The 19,585-nt window shown below is 42.7% G+C and overlaps 7 protein-coding genes across 11 annotated transcripts in view; 4 read left to right on the top strand and 3 right to left on the bottom strand.

The window, feature by feature from the left end:
* Positions 1-19,585, top strand: part of LOC126562569 (protein lifeguard 1-like) — a 400,503-nt gene that overhangs the window by 48,897 nt on the left and 332,021 nt on the right. The window lies entirely within an intron of this gene.
* The window catches only part of LOC126561924 (protein LSM14 homolog B), a 204,641-nt gene that overhangs the window by 136,061 nt on the left and 48,995 nt on the right, over positions 1-19,585 (top strand). The gene's annotated exons all lie outside the window — the stretch shown is intronic.
* Positions 1,918-2,739, bottom strand: LOC126561134 (scoloptoxin SSD976-like). Its single transcript, XM_050217079.1, has 2 exons — positions 2,201-2,739; positions 1,918-2,137 (listed from the first exon to the last, which is right to left on the bottom strand). Exons 1-2 carry the CDS (start codon positions 2,737-2,739, stop codon positions 1,918-1,920), a joined length of 759 nt encoding a protein of 252 aa, XP_050073036.1.
* Positions 7,987-9,921, bottom strand: LOC126562631 (phospholipid scramblase 1-like). 2 transcript variants are annotated; one of them, XM_050219186.1, is made up of 5 exons: positions 9,767-9,921; positions 9,571-9,685; positions 8,347-8,837; positions 8,121-8,279; positions 7,987-8,053 (listed from the first exon to the last, which is right to left on the bottom strand). In XM_050219186.1, exons 1-5 carry the CDS (start codon positions 9,908-9,910, stop codon positions 8,006-8,008), a joined length of 957 nt encoding a protein of 318 aa, XP_050075143.1. In that variant the 5' UTR covers positions 9,911-9,921; the 3' UTR covers positions 7,987-8,005. The 2 variants fall into 2 exon arrangements, with proteins under 2 accessions (XP_050075143.1, XP_050075144.1); XM_050219187.1 differs by lacking the exons at positions 9,571-9,685; positions 9,767-9,921 and adding an exon at positions 8,926-8,996.
* Positions 10,663-11,507, bottom strand: LOC126562875 (farnesol dehydrogenase-like). Its single transcript, XM_050219470.1, has 2 exons — positions 10,921-11,507; positions 10,663-10,836 (listed from the first exon to the last, which is right to left on the bottom strand). The coding sequence occupies exons 1-2, from the start codon at positions 11,485-11,487 to the stop codon at positions 10,663-10,665; spliced, it is 741 nt and encodes a 246-aa protein (XP_050075427.1). The 5' UTR covers positions 11,488-11,507.
* LOC126562912 (farnesol dehydrogenase-like) lies at positions 12,796-13,624 on the top strand. The gene is made up of 2 exons (XM_050219512.1): positions 12,796-13,362; positions 13,454-13,624. Exons 1-2 carry the CDS (start codon positions 12,796-12,798, stop codon positions 13,622-13,624), a joined length of 738 nt encoding a protein of 245 aa, XP_050075469.1.
* Positions 14,075-18,386, top strand: LOC126562877 (farnesol dehydrogenase-like). 4 transcript variants are annotated; one of them, XM_050219473.1, is made up of 3 exons: positions 14,077-14,412; positions 17,910-18,140; positions 18,213-18,386. In XM_050219473.1, exons 1-3 carry the CDS (start codon positions 14,077-14,079, stop codon positions 18,384-18,386), a joined length of 741 nt encoding a protein of 246 aa, XP_050075430.1. The 4 variants fall into 4 exon arrangements, with proteins under 4 accessions (XP_050075428.1, XP_050075430.1, XP_050075429.1 ...); XM_050219472.1 differs by lacking the exon at positions 14,077-14,412 and adding an exon at positions 15,687-16,024; XM_050219471.1 differs by lacking the exons at positions 17,910-18,140; positions 18,213-18,386 and adding an exon at positions 15,125-15,298 and having other exon boundaries at positions 14,075-14,643.

The following is a 19,585-nucleotide window of genomic DNA, read 5'->3' as shown; positions in this document are numbered from 1 at the left end:
GTGAGAGAGCGAAAGTAGTATCAAGACAAGATTAAATATATTAAAATTTGCTATTTCTCGATGAGTCGAAACGACACACACACACTAAGATGTGCGTTGCATTTTGAGCTGCAGCAGTTGATAGGCCTTGTTTGCAAACGTCAGGCCGAACTATGCTACCCCTTTCGAAGACCCGGGTCAGTGCATCCCGTTGTTTACCTAGGCGCGTCATCACGCGCGTTACGAGCGCACTCGGGAACGCGTTCGCCCAGTGAACGTTCCGCTCGCAATTAGCTGAATGCAATGTAATCGGCATGTAATTGCGGTGGATTATTAAATCATCCTGGCTGGCACCTTTTCGCTGGTGCTGCTGAAAGAGAAAGAGCGAGTGAGAGGGAGAACCTTATCAATTTCGAGCATCGAGGCTCGCACCTACCTACCGAGGGGGAGAGTAAAGTGCTCCGTGTGTGAGTGTGTGTGAAACACGCGAAGCCCGTAAGGGTTGGCCCAAATGGGTGGAGGAGTTGTCTCAGGTAGGGGGTAAAATAAACATAATAAAATGGAACGTGTTTGAAGCAGAGTAGATCGTTGGACGTAAGTCAAACGAGCATAGGTAGGCAAATCCTAACTGGTCGGGAAAGAAAGTTGCATCAGATTGTTTTGCTTGTTTTGTTTGATCAACGCGGTGAAAGCACCAGGTCATTCTGCGTGCCATTCATTTCATTTGAGGGATAACATTACATATTTCAAGCCTTCAAGCCTACCTTATCATGGTTTATCAGGTGTTGAGTGTGGATCAATTTATCGTATAGTGAATTAAAAATCGTAATTCAATGATTTATCAGCGTTATTCTAGTTTATGAAAAAAGGGTTGCAAAATATGCAACCACTGCTTTATTTATTCAATTTTACTAACGCGTCCAAAAATATATGTAAGGAAATATTTAGACCAATCATAAATAAATCAGCAGCGTCATCCAGTCAGCCACCGCGGATTCAGCCCCTCGGAGGACCTAATTGGAATGGAGGTGGAGGATCCCTATCACATTGAATCTGCAGACCGAAAGGGAAGGTTCTTTGCGGGTTCGGGGACCTTACCAGGACGTGGCTTTCCTTGTGGTGGTCACCATGCCACCCTCCAGCTGAATGCTAGGTTTTTTTAACTAAATAAAATAAAATTAAATTAAATTACTGTTCGCAAAATTTTAAATCATATTTGATCGACATTTGCTTAAATCAAAACTTTACTTTTAAGTTTATTAAACTAAATGATCCTCTTTTCAATAAAGGGCACCTTAAGCTCAACCTGTTTGAAAATAAAAAAACCAACTTTAAATATTTTTCTAAATGGGTTATGATTACAACAGCAATCGAGCAGCAAACTCGTTTGTGTAGATTGCTGCTTTGTCCTGGAGTTTTAACTTAAAAAAAACAGAAAGGATCTCTATGTGTCTATTTAAATCTAGTAGAAAACACGACCCGATAACTAAAGCTTGATACAAAATGTGCCAGGGAACGCTGACAAATGCCTACCCCTTGAGGATGTGTGAAAGCTACATACTAGGCAAAGTTGGGGTTCAAGACAAAGTTAGTCAGAGAAATTTTACTGGATTCAATCGCACGTTTATATCTCTTCTCTTGCATAAAAAAGTTGGACTGAGAAATAGTTATTTAGTTAAAAATAGTTGTATGAAAATACTTTGGATAATATGTTGAAGAATTGAGGATCACCTCATGATTTCTTCAAGCTAATCCCCTAGATGATCCCTAAATTAGAACACAACCCTACAATACACAACGATTAGCGAATTCGAATTATTGTCATCATATTATCCTGAAACTACACCGAAATTTTCATCCAAAGGCTCAAAGGTTTTAGTTTAGATTACTTTTGATTTTCATAGAAATCATACACTTATATCAACACACGGGACCGTTTCACGTCCTACATAAACCGGGATAGCTCGGATTCATGTCAGCCTGACACTGCGAACCAACTGGTCCCGTCGTGTACACCTGCTGCGTGACGATGTTATTGTACGAGTAGTTGCACACGAAGTAAACCTTCGTTGCACTACCTTCGCTCCAGCTTTGCATCGCACAGCCCACCTTCCAGGAGCGATCGTTCACCATCATCGTAAAGTGGCCGATCGTTTTGCTGCAAAGAAAAAGCAATTCCTTGTCATTCACATCCACCCCCTAAAGCATGCAATCAACCTACACCATCGCACGTGGCAACGCCTGAATGTAGGCCGGTTTCGTTTGTTTGTACTCCTTCCACCAGCCGGCAACGAAGCGCGTTATCAAATCGATCACGGTGTACCCCATCGGTTCGTAGTATTTGATCATCGCTATGTTCTGGCCGGAGGTGAGAAATTGTGGCGTGTTGCGACACCGATCGTGCCCGAACACGCACGATCGCGCATTGTTAGCGGCCTGTGCTGCCAGCTCGTCGTCCCAAACCATCGTGTACATGTGTGTGGCTGGGCCGAGCGGAAACTGATAGCCGGAAGCTACCCGTGATCGGTAGTAGTTGTGCAGGTGTAGGATGTGTGCCTGGACGGGTGGTGTCATCGGCAGGACACTCGGTGATTTGCCGTAGCAGTAAGGACCGCCGGAGAGTGGTGGTGGATTGCAGCCCACGTTAGGGCCACCGTGCGGACAGAGGTTTGGCGTGCAGTAGTAGTTGGGTCCGTAACAGTTTGCGAGTGTTACGGTTAGGAAGAGGAGTGTGAGTGCTGCAAAAAGTGATGACAACATTCGTTAGTTAAAAAATTAATTAATTCTAAGGCAATTTATTTAACGAAAGAAATACAAACCAAACAAAGAGCGATGCATTTTTGGTGTTTAGAAGCGAATGAAACTCACAAATTATCTGTAAAAGTCAATATAAAACTAAAATAAATATTAAATAATTGACGGTTCAATTTTCACTTTCCTCACAGAAGAAAATCCAGTTGGGGTTCCTCGCTTGTTTTGTTTAAGTTCTTTATGCTTATACTTTAAATTAAACATATGAATGCAAAATCAAAGTTTTGGCAATTTTACAAAAAAAAAAAAACATTTGTTTGTTTTAGTCTTAAAATAATTTCAAAATTTGTTTTTATCGGAAAAATAGCGCATGAAAAGAACATGACCCAGAGTGAGAAAATTATTTTCAATTACTCTGACTGGTTTTTCGGAGAGAATGATCAGTCCAACACCTTTGATTTTGATGGGCCTCGATATTGATCGCGCCCAGAGTCTCTAAACAGCTTGATCCGCTACTGTCCCGAACGATAATTTACTACACAATTCACACATTTTCTACCACATTCACTAAGCAATACAGTCTGAGGCAGCATAAGCCTGTCCTTTGTGGCTTTACACAACTTTACTGAATTTATTTGAGTTTATAATTTATTTCTTTCTATGACCGTCTATGCCGTCTTTTAAGGGAAACTGAATCGTTCAACTTTCTTTTCTGAATCTTTTTGTCCAGTGCGGAAATAAATTTCACGGTCACGTTTCCCCGGTCTCGTCATTTATTCAGTTACAATTTAAACTGTTCTTCTTCAGCAGCATTTAGATTGACTTATAGATTCAACAAACATGTTCACACATCATCCGATCGTCGTTGAACAATCCCAGTTTCCCGGCACAATTAAAAACATGCCTGATAATTATGCGAATCACTACGAAACGTACCACTACTTTGTTCCACTTTCTGCACCGCAAAAAAAATCCGAACCACAGCACAGCACCAACCTTCTTTCGCCGCAACAACGGACACACACATCGAGCTCGAGCGCTAAACTACGACTAAAGCTAATCGCGCACGCGCATCCGAAAATCAACCGCCAAAGCGCACGATCGATCGGACCGAAAAAAAAGCCGAATCGTCGCTAATCGCGATACTCGCTGGATAGGACGGCCGGAAGCAAAACTCCCTCAAAAATCAAACCGCGCGTGCGAACTTGCTTTTCATTCCTTTGCACGGAGCATCGAGGAGTTTTTTTTTTGTTTCACTATCAACAGCACACACACATTGTCATTGGAGACATTGTCTTCGGGCTGGACGATCAATTTATGAGCCGCAATTTTTGATGCCAGCTTCAAGGGGGCATTGGCATAAATTTAGCCTACTTTAGGTGCGCAACCACCGACCAATGGCTACCCAAAAGCCTTTGGACCCTTTCAAGGCCGACCACCGGCTTATGAAGCGCCGGGCGAACGAGATGTTACCGGCATATTAGGGCTTTCTAGTCTTTTTTTTTGTTTTCTTTTATTACAGCGAAAAGATAAATTGCCCAGCAGGAGGGCAGAACCCGGTTCGGTGCTTTGTTTGTTGATCAAATAAACAAACAAATGGCAAAAACTCTCGGGAAATATTTATGCAGATCAATTTCGTGATTCTGCTTTTAACGGACTCCGGGTTTAAATGAGATGAATGGAGGCAAATTAAATAAAGGAGGAGTTCATAAGTTGTCGAGCAGACTAAGGAGGAAAATGTCTTTGTTTTCAATAATTTTGAATAAGGGGGCGATCTGATTTAAAGCTTTGGAAGCTTTGATCGTACATTATGATTTTTATTATAATGTTTTGTTTGTTTTGTGTAGACTTTGTTTCACTTTCTTGCTTTGGCTAAGCAGCAAGATTTGTGGAATAAATGTATGGTTTATAGTTGTTTTGAAAAACTTATCGAAAGTGCCGGATCACTAACTGTGGATGCTTCAATCTAAATAGAAGTTGGGGCCCATCGATACAACTCCCGACTCCCGAGGGACTCCGCGTGTGAATCGTCCAGCGTAGCGCAGAGGTTTGCCATGACGTTTCTGCCATCGATAAAACAAATCCTTTTTACTTTCTAAGAGGCCCCCTTATTCTGTTCTTGCACCCTCTAAATGACCAATTTTCTTATGGTTCTTTTAAAGAAATCCCACTATTTCTAGGGCTTAAAAAGCTGATGAAAGCTGGTGGCCGCAATCAGCAGCACAGTTGGCTTATACAATGATCCGCCCCTGCCTATCGATCGCTACAAAATCATATCACCTCACACTTCTTGAACTTTTTAGACACAACAACCTGGATAGATCTGCCATATCTTACTTCCATGGCGTAATTATTTTACTAAATTTGTTATAAATGCAACGATAAATATCGACGTTTTCCTGATGAATATCACAAATCCACCAATCTAGACAATTATTTGCCGATTTTATATGAACTGTAGAAACAACAAAGAGCCGATACGCAATTTCGTTAACAACATAACAACAGTTACCGATGGATGTAATGCGTAATGACTCCTGGGAAGAATGTAATTAAACCCGGATCTCAACTCCAACATTTAAACGGCAAGATAAACCAGTTCCTAGGGTAATCGATAGGATAAATAACATTATAAGAATATATTCGACATAAATTTGAACCTTTTGCTTGACACACAATAAGCGCTTCGACTTCAACAAAGTACGAAATTAAAAACCGCATACGCTTCACTATTTGTAAACTGATTTTGAAATAATTTCGATTACTCAGATTACGTTCGACGTCTATTGAGTTGAAATCTCCACCTTTACCATACCACGTTGATCGAAAACAAATCGTAAGAATCAAATTCTTAATACCAATCATTTGTAGCACTGTTTTTTTTCTTCTCTAGAGCCTATTAACAACTACTTGCCTCAAATTGCCATCTGTTTACCTCGCGGCGATCCCACGAGAGTGATAAATCGTTTGAATCTCGTAGCTGATTCATTTGATCCATCGGCCTGTGAATTAGTGTCGCGCTGGGTGCACACAAATTGTAGGAAGCATCTCCCTCGAAATGACGTTTGGTTTTCGACACGAAGCGGTTAATTTACGTTCGCCTAACGCATCAAACGGTCACTGACCGGACTTCCTTTATGCGAAAGACGGCCAAACCGCACACAGTTCCAGTTGCAGTTAAACGCCGTCCACTACCGACCAGCTTAGCCATCGGCAATTTCTTTCCACCCAGCGACAGGCAATGTGTTGATTTGGAATCGATTTTTATCTCCAATCGGCACGAGGACATCGTCAACGGCGCACAGGTTTTGATGAGTTCCGAGATGGCGATCGGACATCGCGCATCAATCATTCCACCGGCAGCGGCGGGACGCTTATCAGGCGCTTGATGTTTGGATTGGCTTCCTCTCACTTTTTGTTTAATGATATTTTATTTTTTCGGAGGGGACAATTTAAAAATCGTTTTCTCGTTCACCTGCGCGGACGATCATCATCTTTATACGCATCTTTATGAGCTTTTCCGTGCGTAGTGGTCGAGGTGCCAGCAGAGTCAACCTGCCTAGCTGGGATGATGAAAACCTTGAATCGGCAGTGAGAAAAGGGGTAAAACAAGTTAAAAATAACACGAAACAGCATGCGGATTGAGCCACCAAGAAAGGGAAATAAAATCAACTTCACTTAAAATCGGGTAGATTAATGCTCTGGACAGCCCGAAGCGACAACCGAGCGCGGTATGGGTTTGAAGGTTAGTGGAAGACTTTCCGTTGGCGGCTGGGATACGAATAAATCTCCACTGTGCGTACCGGAAGCTGTGAATTATACTGTGGATGTCGTTGGATGCAAATGTTTGTAGTAAATACCCAATCAAAGCTGATTAGTGATGTTGCGCTATGTGGATCGATGGCTTTTGGTGGGACAGTCTCTCACGCAGTGATACACATGGCTTTACAATTGTAATTAGTAAAGAATACAACACCATACCTCATCGAAGGCGAAGATAAAACTCACGTTTGATAACATATTTAAATCATACTTGATGGCATATGGTGTGGTGTGGACAAGCAATAAATTATACTCCGATTAGATTGTCTACTGAATCCACTAGTTCCACACGCTTTCCAGAGCTCGGATTATTCTTCTGCTATATTTATAGCCTGTGCAGAATGTAAAATATTCAAAACGAAGGTGTGCAATGAATTATTCATCAAGTTTTACAAATGTTCACATAAAAAACACCAATTTTGCCACCTGCTTCACAACGAAATACGGCATTCGAGCAGTTTGAGCAGGAGTGCTTTGCAAATTGCATACCTTTAGGCGCTTTGTAGGTGCTCGAATGTTCGGCTGAAGGAAATGCACTTCGGTATAGGTCTTATTTATGCTGCACATGTTAGAAAAAAATTAAATGCACCTTTCATCGTTCATTTAGTCATCAAAAATTTATTGATAACGAATCAGAAATATCAGCTTAAAATAAAATGTATTTATTTGACATTAGTAAGAAAGGAACATGCGTGTAGACTGGTAGATTTTGAATCATTTCTAACACTTTACTGATAATGTTTTAAATTTTCCCTTTTTTTTTTATTAGTTTTTTTGTAACATGAACGTTTGCAAAGCTTTGTAGTATTCTCCGTTGGCACCTGTTTCAGTAAATAGTCAAGATATTTTGTATTTGATACAACGATGAGTTATTGACACAAAAAGGATTCAATTCCAAACACAATCCTGATAATAAAAAATATATTGGAGTTTTTTCAAAAAAAAAAAAAATTCTTCCCCTTCGTGTTGTTAACAATGATTGAGTATTGATTTCACTTACATTCTACACCAAATAATATAAGCAGTTTTAGTGCATTCGTAATGATACATATATAATGATTTTTTAAATCATCCCATCCGCTACAGCTAAGCTCATTGAGAACGGATCTGCAAATCTGGTTTTTTTGTTTGTGCGACATCTTAAGAACACTTTGTTTTGGGATGTGTTTAGTATCCTTTTCTTCATCCCTTAGCTTTTAAAACACTCCCTCAAATATATTCTGGCACCTGAATTGTCGTTTATGTTTCTTCTTTTCCTGAGAAATATTATTGTTGTTTTAAGCGAGAACCCCGAAGTTAGCCTTACACACGGTGGTGGCACAAAAATCCTGAGCCATAAATGCAAATGACATGAGGCTTTTTTCCTAGTTTGATTGTTTTCTTTACGATAGTTCAACATGAAGGCATCCAAAAAGTGGTTCCAGTTTGAGGTATTTGTAGTAAATGGATGTTTTTAGCGACGTATTTTCTTATTATTGCCGCTCTCGAAGTACATGTAGTCCTGCAAATCAAAGTAAGGAAGAATTATTAGACATTGTTTTATGTGTAAAGTAAATAGCAGCACTCACAATCAAAAACAGTGCTCCCAGCATGGTGGCCTTCACCCTAACGTCCAGATCCATCGGGAAGTTGATACCGAAGTTGTCTGCATCGGTAAAATGCTCCTGCACGAATCCGGTCCACTGCTTCGTTACCTTGCCGACCTCGGTACCATCCTTCGAAAAGACCTGCAACGACGGACAACAATTACTTAGCAGTTCATTCCCATTCCTATAGTTGCTCCGAAGCTCTCACCGTAAACTTCACATCACCACAAAGCGTACACTGACAAATTGGACCCCGGATCGTCAGCACCGTTTCGTTGTTGCGATCGCGTATGTCAAACACCGGACGGCACAGGCTCCACTTCTGCACAACCGTGCCGATCACGTTGCCCGGTGGTGCCGACACTTCCAGCTTCTGCAGACAGCACGGGAAGCAGCACGACTTGCAGCGCAGATCACGGCGCAGATGCAACACCTCGTTCTGATAGTTGTCCAGAATCTTGATATCGAACGGACGGTCCGGGCCGCAGCACATTCGGGTGCAGCAGGTAGTGTCCTCCACCGCCCAGTACACATTCTGGCCGAAGGTGTTCTTCACGGTGTACTTGTTCGCCATCTCGAAGCCGGTGAACGCCTCGAGCAGCTCGACCTGCTGATGGACGAGCAGCTGATCAACTGCTGTCAGGTATTCCAAGCCAGGCGGACAGTTGGGTATTCCTTGCGGCATAGGCATCCATGAAGCTGTGAAGAAGAATTCAAGCAACCATTGGGCATTATTCTTGACGAAAGGGAATCTTCCCGAACAAATCTCCTAAAAGTTCAAAAGCACCTTCGCTCTTCCTCCGTTAGCAATCGTTCAAAGTCCCGATGCTGCCTTTCATCCACATCTCCTAGCTCCTCAGGCCGCTTCCTAACCTTGTCCGTTCGCTTCCCGAACCGTATATTGCGCATAAAACGCCCACAATTTGCCAACTTTTTCTCCACCAAATGCCAAACAACTATCACAAATCGACGGGTTTGATACGTTTTCCGTTTGCCTTCTTCTCTACCAACTGCGGCACCATGACCCTCACTGGACGGTTCATCATCACTCACGCAAAGCCGATCGACCGAAACGCAACTGGTAAAGTAGTCCTGAACATTTCGCTTCTTCGGAGTCATCCCGGTGCCGGAGAGTTCTGCCACTATACTGACCCAACTGCACATCAGGCAAAGTAGACGCGAAACCAGTCAACCTCTTAGTTATCTAGCATTGCGATTCGCCATACACCCCGCGCTAGATTCACGTACATCTTATCTACTTGTTGGACCCCGATTGTCGATTGTGCGCGTGTGAAAAGAAGCGTGGAACCCCGTTATCAATTGCCTTTTAACTAGCTTCTTCGGTACGATAGCTTCAGGTCTTTGTTTCGAACTCAGTTTTTAGGGGGAAGACACGAGAATATTTTAAGCATACATATTTAACGCTACGTACCAACTTGCTGCTGACCGAGTACGGGCTGCATCGGCATGCCTGGCTGTGTCATGATCGGCATGCCGTTCATCTGCGGTACCGGCATGTAACCGGGTGGCGGCGGTGGTCCCGTAGTCTAAAAAGAAAAGCACCCCGAAAAAAAAGATAGAATTTTTTTATGTTCCTAGTGAGATTGGGGCTTCTACTGTAGCCTTACCGCTGGTGCCGCTGGATAGGCTGGTGCGGCCTGTGGAGGAAGCAGTGGGTTGGCCGCATCCTGGTTAAGGGTAGGATATAATGGGTTAGCGGATGGTTGCTGCTGTTGCTGCTCCAGAGGAATCTTTTCCGGAGTGTTCGACATTGTCGGTGTGCTGGGAAAAAAAGGAAAGTAAATTCTCTTACTAATATAACTCATTAAATATTCTTTATAACCAAATTTATTTTTTGTATGATTTTTCCAGGCTTAAAGCAAAACTCCTTTAGACAATCTCTTGGTTATCCAGTGAACTTGAAAACTGTTTACTGTACCCATTCCACTGTAAAATATTTCTTAAAACAGCTAATCAGGAAGGTCCCCGAAAAACCGTAGTCTCTATCAACAATTATTACAGCCCAGAGGTGGATCTGAGCGGCCGCGTGGGGCCCACGCCATGAAAGGGACCCCAAACTGAAGCCCCCTTGGTCCGCCTCTGGTGCAGCCCATGCAGCTTGCCAGCAAATTTCATTCTTTTCCAACATCGTTTTAGAACGCTCCAAGAGCTCCATTCTAACAGCTACTAATGATGATTAATTATCCATCTAACCCTACCCTGGCCACAGCATGACACAGCAAACTTTGCCTGACTCTAGATTCATTGCATCACTAGCGTTGAAGAGGCAGTCACGTGTGACATTAACTTGCGTAACGTGGACACGTTTTCGGTCTGAGTGGCCACTACAGCACCCCATCGTACCATCGATACTTAATTAGAACAAGTTAGATTGGTGCTTGAGCTGTGTAAAATTATTGTGATATTATTGTTATATTATGATAGAAGAATTAACTTTCAAATATATTTGAATTATTCCACAAAAAAAACCGTTAAATAAAACCATTCCAATGGCCATTACTCGCTACGCCATCTCACCCACCGGCTTAATGATAACCTCGTGCACCTGCACATGGGGAGGAGTGCCGAGCGCGTACAGAATCGCACCTGCAATGTCTTCTGCTTCGAGCATGGGCGTATCTTGAAACTGTTTACCCTCCGGGACCATCTCCGTCCGCACAACACCGGGGCTGATGCTCTGCAATGCAATCAATGCGTCTAATTAGACTGCAGTTGCCGAACCAACGTCGAATCAGTTTACTTTCTGCAGTTTCCAACTTACCGTAACCTTCACCTTAGTTCCTTCGTTGCGCAGATCATTTCGCAACGTTTCCGTTATCGCCGTCACGGCATACTTGGATGCCATGTAGATGTTTAGGTTCGGAAACGGAACGTACTTGTGGCCCAGGATGCTGTTAACGTTCACTATGTGTCCGGCGACCTGGCGACGTTTCATCGATTGGAACGCTTCCCGGCTGCAAAGCACGAGCCCCATCACGTTCGTGTCCAGCACCGTGCGCAGATCCTCCGCATTGCCGGGAGTTAGCAGCGTGCAGGTAAGCTTCGACACACCGGCATTGTTGATCAACACATCGATTCCGCCTAGTTGACGTTCGATCGCACCGAATGCATTCACGATCGATTCTTCGCTAGTCACATCACAACGGAACGCATGTACACGACTCGCAATGTTTGGTGGAAGAGTTGCTTTTAACTCCTCTACACGCTCAGCACGCCGGGCAAGACCTGCGACAATCATGCCGGCACGTGCAAGAGCCTTTACGGTGGCGGCTCCTATGCCTGAGCTAGCCCCAGTTACGATCGCTACCTTGCCTATCCAACGATCCATTTTGTACGATATCGGCGAGAGAACTGACCGCGGTAGCGGCACTGATTGGATGTATTTATTTGTCAAGCTAAACGTCTATGACATCATAAATGTCCCACGCGAGTAGCGTCGATATGTATCTCTGGGCTAGTGTTAATTTGCTTAGATGATGATGCATAATGAGTAGTGCACTTGACCGTCGTACGGTGTGTCCCGCAATGTGTTGTGACTCCACGTCCATTAATGGAGCAATGCAATGCGCATTCGACTTAAACGGTTGAACTTACAAAAAGAGATTGCATACCTTCAGGCGTTTCGGAAGAGCTGCTGAACATGCTGAAAGCATGTTTAAAGGTAAGAAACTATTTTTAACCCCCAACAGCAACACATTCTCGTATAGGAACGCGTTTTTTTTTAAAGAAAATAAACAATACGGTTTGCATAAACAAATCGTTAAAAAAGGCAACAAACATCTCCGGAACCCGATCAGCATAACGATCGCCTACCAAGTGCACAGTAGGGCACGGAAGATTCATGCGTTGGACGTAAGCATATTTGTTGGTTTGGTCACGATTTATTATGAGTATTTATTTCTTTATTTATTTATAATTAATTATGACGGTCCAGTGCCGTATTGTTCACACCGCTTGTGTTGAAAAAAAAAATACAATTATATTGATAAGGCATTTCCTCCTTATTCTTTGCCTTATCCCGGGCATACTCGGTTGACATTTATTTATTTCTTTATTTGTAATCTTTATTGGATTCAATGGAAAAAAATATATAAATTTTTCTTCCTAATCCAATGCTCAATGTGGTGAGATGGCGATAAAAACTATCGACAAGACAAGCCCTCTACTCCTTTTTCCCGGTGTTGGGAAATGGCCACGAACATTCACATTCTCTCGCAGACTCTGTTAGCTAGAAGATTGTTTACCTTTGTTCCTTCCATGATTGTTTGAAGCATGCCAACGTGATCAAGCTAGATGTGTGAAATTGTACGTGGCGTTTTGGCGAAGTTTGATGATTAAATGCTTGTTTTTAGATGCACATTTCAACAATTTTTAGAGAACTATTCATGATAAACTTCCGGCTTGGCTTGGTTTCCTCGTAGCAGTGAACAGACCTCACAAATACAGAGTTATAAAACCTTAAAGTTGCAAAAGCGTGTTCCGGTAGGCGCTCGATCGCATTCTGCAAAACCAATGTCAAGGACAGACGAAGCATAAAAGGCTTTATAAAATTGTTACATTCGATAAATCCATCCAACAGATGCTATTGAGCTATCGTAAGCAGTAGACTGTCTAAGCCATCTTCCAATTTTACACCATGGACCGTTGGATCGGAAAGGTCGCAGTGGTAACAGGTGCAAGCTCAGGAATCGGTGCAGCCACTGCTAAAGCTCTTGCCCGTGCTGGTATGATTACGATCGGTTTAGCAAGACGTGTGGAACGAATCGAAGCACTCAAAACTGAGCTACCAGCCGAAGCCGCCACACGGATCCACGCCATTCGGTGTGATGTTACCAGGGAGGAAGATATTTTGGCTGCCTACCGTCAGATCGAGACCCACCATGGTGGTGTGGAAGTGCAGATTAATTGTGCTGGAATCGCGAGACATACCATACGGGTGCTTCAACCGAACAATACACAAGCACTTCGCGATCTAGTCCATACGAATTTGCTCGGGCTGGCGCTTTGCAGCCGGGAAGCGTACCTATCGATGCGGAACCGTTCAGTTGATGGGCATATTGTGCATATAAACAGCATAACCGGCCATTCGATTCCACCGCTGAACACGCTCAACCTTTATCCGGCGACTAAGTACGGTGTGACGGCACTGACAGAAACGATGCGCCAAGAGTTGCGGTTTGCCAACACAAAGATTAAAGTTACGGTGAGTTAAAGTTACGGTGAGAAGCTAAATGGTTTCTCTCCAGATGGGTGAAGGCGTGTATCGTTTATAAATTGTCTTTTGGTCATTGTAGAGCATTAGTCCAGGTTTCACGCGGACTCCCATCAATCCTAATAGTGATACATACACGGGACCTATTCTCGAACCGGAAGACATTGCCGATGCGATCGTGTATGCGCTCGGAACTCCACCACGGGTGCAGATACACGAGCTAACGATTAAACCAGTCGGTGAAGTGGAATAACGCCCGAAAGGAGGAGTTTTAGTTCCAGCTTGGACGAAACAATGTTTTGTCGTATTATTAAGCCAAAATTACAGAATAAAGACATGGAATTTTATTTTACTAATGCCTAATTGTACGAGTAAAAATTAAGGCAAAAGTTAAGCTACCAAATAGAAGTATTTAGCTTGTTTAATTTGTAACTACAATCGAGCTGATCGTACAAAAACGGCCAACTCATTCCCCACGCGCGGTCAATGAATGCACAATTTTGATAAACAAAAAAACCCACCCTTCGATAGCGGAATACAACGATTAGATTGCGCTTTGAAGTAGTAGTGGCTTTCTAAGCGTTGTACCTCGTGTTCATCGTACAGGTCTCTCAGTCACTATCTAACTGTCCGTAAACAGTGTTGAACGAGCTTGTCTTCAACATAGTGTCTGATAAAAATATTAACTTTTAGAACGGAACAGCGATGGAACGTTGGCAAGGCAAGGTAGCGATCGTGACGGGTGCTAGCTCAGGAATTGGTGCGGCAACAGTGAAAGCCCTCGCCAGTGCGGGTATGATCACGTTCGGTCTAGCACGGCGTGTCGAGCGTGTTGAGGAGCTGAAAAGTGAACTTCCAGAAGAAGTGCGCGATCGTCTACACGCTGTCCAGTGTGACGTTACGAAGGAGGAAGACATTTTGGCCGCCTTCCGGAAGGTGGAGGAACAGTGCGGTGGTGTGGATGTGCTGATCAACAATGCAGGTGTAGCACGATCGACTGTCGGTGTGCTGGATGCGAACAATACGCAAGCTCTGCGGGATGTGATCGATACGAATTTGGTCGGGTTGGCGTTGTGCAGCCGGGAAGCGTTTCAATCGATGAAGAAACGTTCGGTCGATGGTCATATTGTGCACATTAATAGTATCCTGGGGCATATGGTGCTACCGACGGGGAACCTTAATGTGTATCCAGCGACCAAGTACGGTGTGACGGCACTGACGGAAACGATGCGACATGAGATGAGGTTGGCGGGGACAAAAATCAAAGTCACGGTAAGTATGGCTTGATACGGGTGGACCAACGTTAACTGTGTAGATAGGTGATTGTTCGGTTTGTTATCTTATCGAAGTAGGAACATACAAAAAACTCTTTGCAAGATGAATTTCTGCATGGCAGTTCGAATAGCTCGTTTGAAAATGACAAGGCGTCTTGTAAAGAAAATTATGTTAACGAAACGAAAAATAACGAAACTTGCTTCTTTATTTCTTTTACAGAGTAGTTATTGCTAATTCTCATCTCTTGCCGATAACTTTTATCAAAATTCATCTATGGATCAGATATACAGCATTTAAGTAGTTTAACTTCGTTCTATAATATAAACAGTTTTGTTTTTTTCCCTGTGCAAATCCCTGTTTAAACGCCTAAAATTATGCAGAAAGTGTCACCACGATAATAATAAACTAAATAAATCCTTCTATGCTCATTATAATTGAAATCCAATACTGAAATTCAAGCCTTTTCCTTGCCCCACAGAGTATCAGCCCCGGACTGGTGCGAACGGAGATCATACCCAACAGTGCCGCAATTTTGGCCATGCCCATACTCGAACCAGAAGACATTGCGAACGCTATTCTGTACGCATTGGGGACCCCACCAAGGGTGCAAGTGCACGAGATAACGATTAAGCCAGTGGGTGAAAGTATGTAAAATTGAAAACGGAGAATAAAATACTTTTTAACTCAAACGAAATTGATCTTCTTTTGTTTTGAATAAATTAAGCAAAATTCTTCCACTATAACCCGCTAATAAGCCTCAATTGTGGAACACACCCTTATTAGATAATGGCATGTAAGAAGAGCTGCTTGATAGTAGTATCACAATGTCATATTGAGAGCCCGTTCCATCAACAGACCAGCGAAGTGTGTTACTAATACAGTGATAGATAGGAACTCCTGCTGTGCACAGATTAAACCACATACGAAGCTACGACAGTCGCAATCGAACCGTCCAACAGTGTGCAGTGTACGTTCGAGTGGGTCTCACTTGTCTTCAAAGTCCCCCTATCAATCAGCTCAACCGAACAGTGACCGAACAGTGATGGAACGCTGGCAAGGCAAGGTAGCGATCGTAACGGGTGCTAGCTCAGGAATTGGTGCAGCAACCGTTAAAGCCCTCGCTAAGGCTGGTCTGATCACGTTCGGTCTGGCACGACGTGTCGAGCGTGTTGAGGAGCTGAAAAGTGATCTTCCCGGTGATGCAAAGGACCGGCTACACAGCATCCACTGTGACATAACGAAGGAGGAAGACATTTTGGCCGCTTTCCGGCAGGTGGAGGAACAGTGCGGTGGTGTCGATGTGCTCATCAACAATGCGGGACTAGCGAAGGGTGGTGTCGGTGTGCTGGATGCTGGCAATACGCAGGTCATTCGGGATGTGTTTGATACGAATTTGGTCGGTTTGGCACTGTGCAGCCGGGAAGCGTTCCAATCGATGAAGAAACGTTCGGTCGATGGACACATTGTGCACATTAATAGCATCCTCGGCCATATGGTGGCACCGATGGGAACGATCAATGTGTATGCGGCGTCAAAGTACGGTGTGACGGCACTGACGGAAACGATGCGACACGAGCTGAGACTGGCGGGCACGAAGATTAAAGTGACGGTAAGTTAAATTGTGTGTGTTATCTTATCGTTGCCGATAACTATTCAAATAAGTAGCATATGATGATTTTTTTTTTCTTGCTGAAGAAAACATCATTTACAATGACTTCAGTTTCATTGTCAAAGTAGGAAAAACTGGATTTATTGTTTCAATACAGTTTAAGAATTATAAAAATCACAATAACTATTAAATTCCACAAAAAATAATCTCCTCTACTCATCAATTTTTGTAGTACAATAATGCCAGCTGTTTTGCTAGTATTTTTATAAAATAAAAATATTATTAGTATTAAAATAAATTATGAATCTATAATAAATCAACAATACATTTGAAGTTTGTATATTTTTGAAACTTGCATTCTTAACTCTTTTCTTTATAAATATTTATTTATTTATGATTTTAACAAATCGCTTATTATTTTAATTAATTATTTAATCAAATATTTGATGTAAAATGAAACATGTAAGGGAAGTAATCTAATGAATAGATTAAAATCATACATAATTTTTTGAAAAATAACAATTTTAAGTGATTTATCACTATAAACAATATACAATTAAAATACCATCCAATAAATGATCAAAAATAAAAATCTATGAAGAAAAATATGCAAAAACGTTCCAACACGAAAAACGCTACATTTAAATGTTCTAGCGTCATCTATCGGTGGATACCACTACTAAACTCCTTTGTGGATGATTTCGCTAGTTAGCGAAGCTTTCTCTTTTAAAACTGTTTGTATTTATTTTTTTAAAGGTAAATGCTTTAATTCCCTCTTCTTTTCGCTTCTCGCTTCAAACAGAGCATCAGCCCAGGGCTCGTCCGTACAGAGATGCCCACCAGCACAGCCCTTGCCGAGCGGCCCTGCCTCGAACCGGAAGACATTGCGGATGCGATCCTGTACGTGCTCGGCACACCGCCGCGGGTGCAGATACACGAGGTAACGATCAAACCGGTTGGTGAAGCCGTTTGAGGTTTTGGGTAGAATTTGGCAAAAGAAAAGGAAAATTGTAATCACAGACACAAACACAGCCGAATCGTTGCGTTGCAAATGTAATCCGAAAAGCGTAATAAACCGGTAGCGAAGAAGAGCGCGAATGTGGGAGAGTGTTGTAAGTGGATGAGAAATTGTAGGAATCTCTGCACACAGATTGGGTTACCGAGTTTCCCCTTAAACTACCCTTACAGTCAGACCAACAGATTGCGATTATTTATCGATCGAAACCTCATCATGCTTTTGGTAAGTGTATGAGATAAGATAATTTTCGAACGAAAATCAAGATATTTTACTATAAGCGAACACTGGACTCATTTCAAAATGGACCGCTGGACAGGTAAGGTGGCGATCGTAACCGGCGCCAGCTCGGGCATTGGTGCCGCCATTGTAAAATCACTTGCCCGTGCCGGCATGATCGTGGTTGGTCTTGCCCGGCGTGTCGAACGTGTGGAAGCACTACGCAAGGAATTGACCGAAACAGCCGCCCCAAACCTTCACGCCATCCGGTGTGACATAACGCAGGAGGAAGACATTTTGGCCGCCTTTCGCGAGATCGAACAACGGTTCGGTGGGGTGGATGTGTTGATTAACAATGCGGGCATTGCGCACGGTGGAATCGATCTGTTCACACCCTCAAACACGGCCCAGCTACGACAGGTGGTCGATACGAATTTGATCGGGCTGGTGCTGTGCAGCCGGGAAGCGTTCCAATCGATGCAGAAACGCTCCGTCGATGGACACATTGTGCACATTAACAGTGTCGTGGGCCATACGGTGCCGGCGTTTCAAAGCTTCAACATTTACCCAGCTACCAAGTACGGGGTGACGGCGCTTACGGAAACGATGCGTCACGAGCTGCGCATGGCTGGGACCAAAATCAAAGTTACGGTATGATAGCGTACTGTAAGGTGTGTGAATGCATTTTGTCCGTGCTTATCTTAGTTTTTCGTCTATCAACAGAGCATTAGTCCGGGATTGGTAAGGACGGAAGCGATTCCGGATGCTATGAAACGAGGTCAAACACCGATACTGGAACCGGAGGATATTGCGGACGGTGTCCTGTACGTGTTGGGGACACCGCCGAGTGTGCAGGTTCATGAACTAACGATCCGACCGGTTGGAGAAAAGTTGTGAAAAGAAGAGAGTTTGGAAAAATAAAACCAATATTCCAATAGAGATTGAGTAACAATCTTATCCATCAGCCACTTATTTCATATTTTGTGATCTACGAGGAGCAGTTCAAGGTAGATTCCTTCTTATTTTATGGATGTAAAAGCTACAAACATACATTATTCACACGTCTAAAATGTTAGAAGGTATACCGACAAATCTATCTGAAGTGCGATATAAATGTTAGGTAAACCCTTTAAAACATTATAAGAAATTTTTGCTCTATATTTTTAAGTATTGAAACATACAAGCTTTGTTATCACGTCGAATTACATCTATCTCTAAAAAACATTTATCATCACTATAGTCCAAGGAAACAAAATTGCTGCCTCTTAGGTTGTTCTATATAAGATTATTTCCTACCAAAACTCTCGTCAGTATATATTCTACGGGATTGTCCAATTAATTAAAAATAGGCCTCCCTACACCGCTTCTGCGTAACACGTGTTGTTCTTCACAAAACCATACATATACAGCCACATTCCGATCATCATCTATGATCATAAACGTGATCGCCTATTCCTTTGTTCTCTTCCTGCTTCTCCGACCCTGTTCTGTTTTGACTTATGATTCCAATTTGAAGTGTTCAAATAAATATTTCACAACATGTTGCCCTCGTTTATATGCTTCACAGTGGGCACTGTGAAGCATATGTTAATTTTTTCAATGTGTTATGCCTCTTGAAACAACGCTAGTGGGGTAGTAGCATACGAGATGAACTTAGCATTTTCTACTTTCAAGTTTATGTCATTAAATTAATAGTCTTATAAATTCTTCATGTGCGTTTTGAATATTCAGATATTCCTCAAAAAGTATCAAGCATTTGTTGAATTGTTCTAACGTAATTAAGTCTAAAAGACTCTCAATTCCTAGCAAGATTCCCCCGCAAAATTTAATCTGCATGCTTTCTTTACTCATCCGGAATAAAAAACAAACAACTTTCATCACCATACCGCAAACCGTTTCGTGCATTGCATCTGGCATTAATTTAGCTTCTTAACCTCTGGCCACGACAGGCCAATGCACATAAAGATAACACCATTGCCGGGGGCCTTAATCAAAACGGCGTAGCAGCAGCAGCAGCAGCAGCAAAAAACTCTAAACGTACAAAACAAAGAACCGCACAATTTTAAAAGAACAAAAACAAAAAAAAACATTTGCAA

Source organism: Anopheles maculipalpis, chromosome 3RL (assembly GCF_943734695.1).
Source record: "Anopheles maculipalpis chromosome 3RL, idAnoMacuDA_375_x, whole genome shotgun sequence".
Lineage (NCBI taxonomy): Eukaryota > Metazoa > Arthropoda > Insecta > Diptera > Culicidae > Anopheles > Anopheles maculipalpis.
This window is presented reverse-complemented; position numbering and strand designations above follow the sequence as displayed.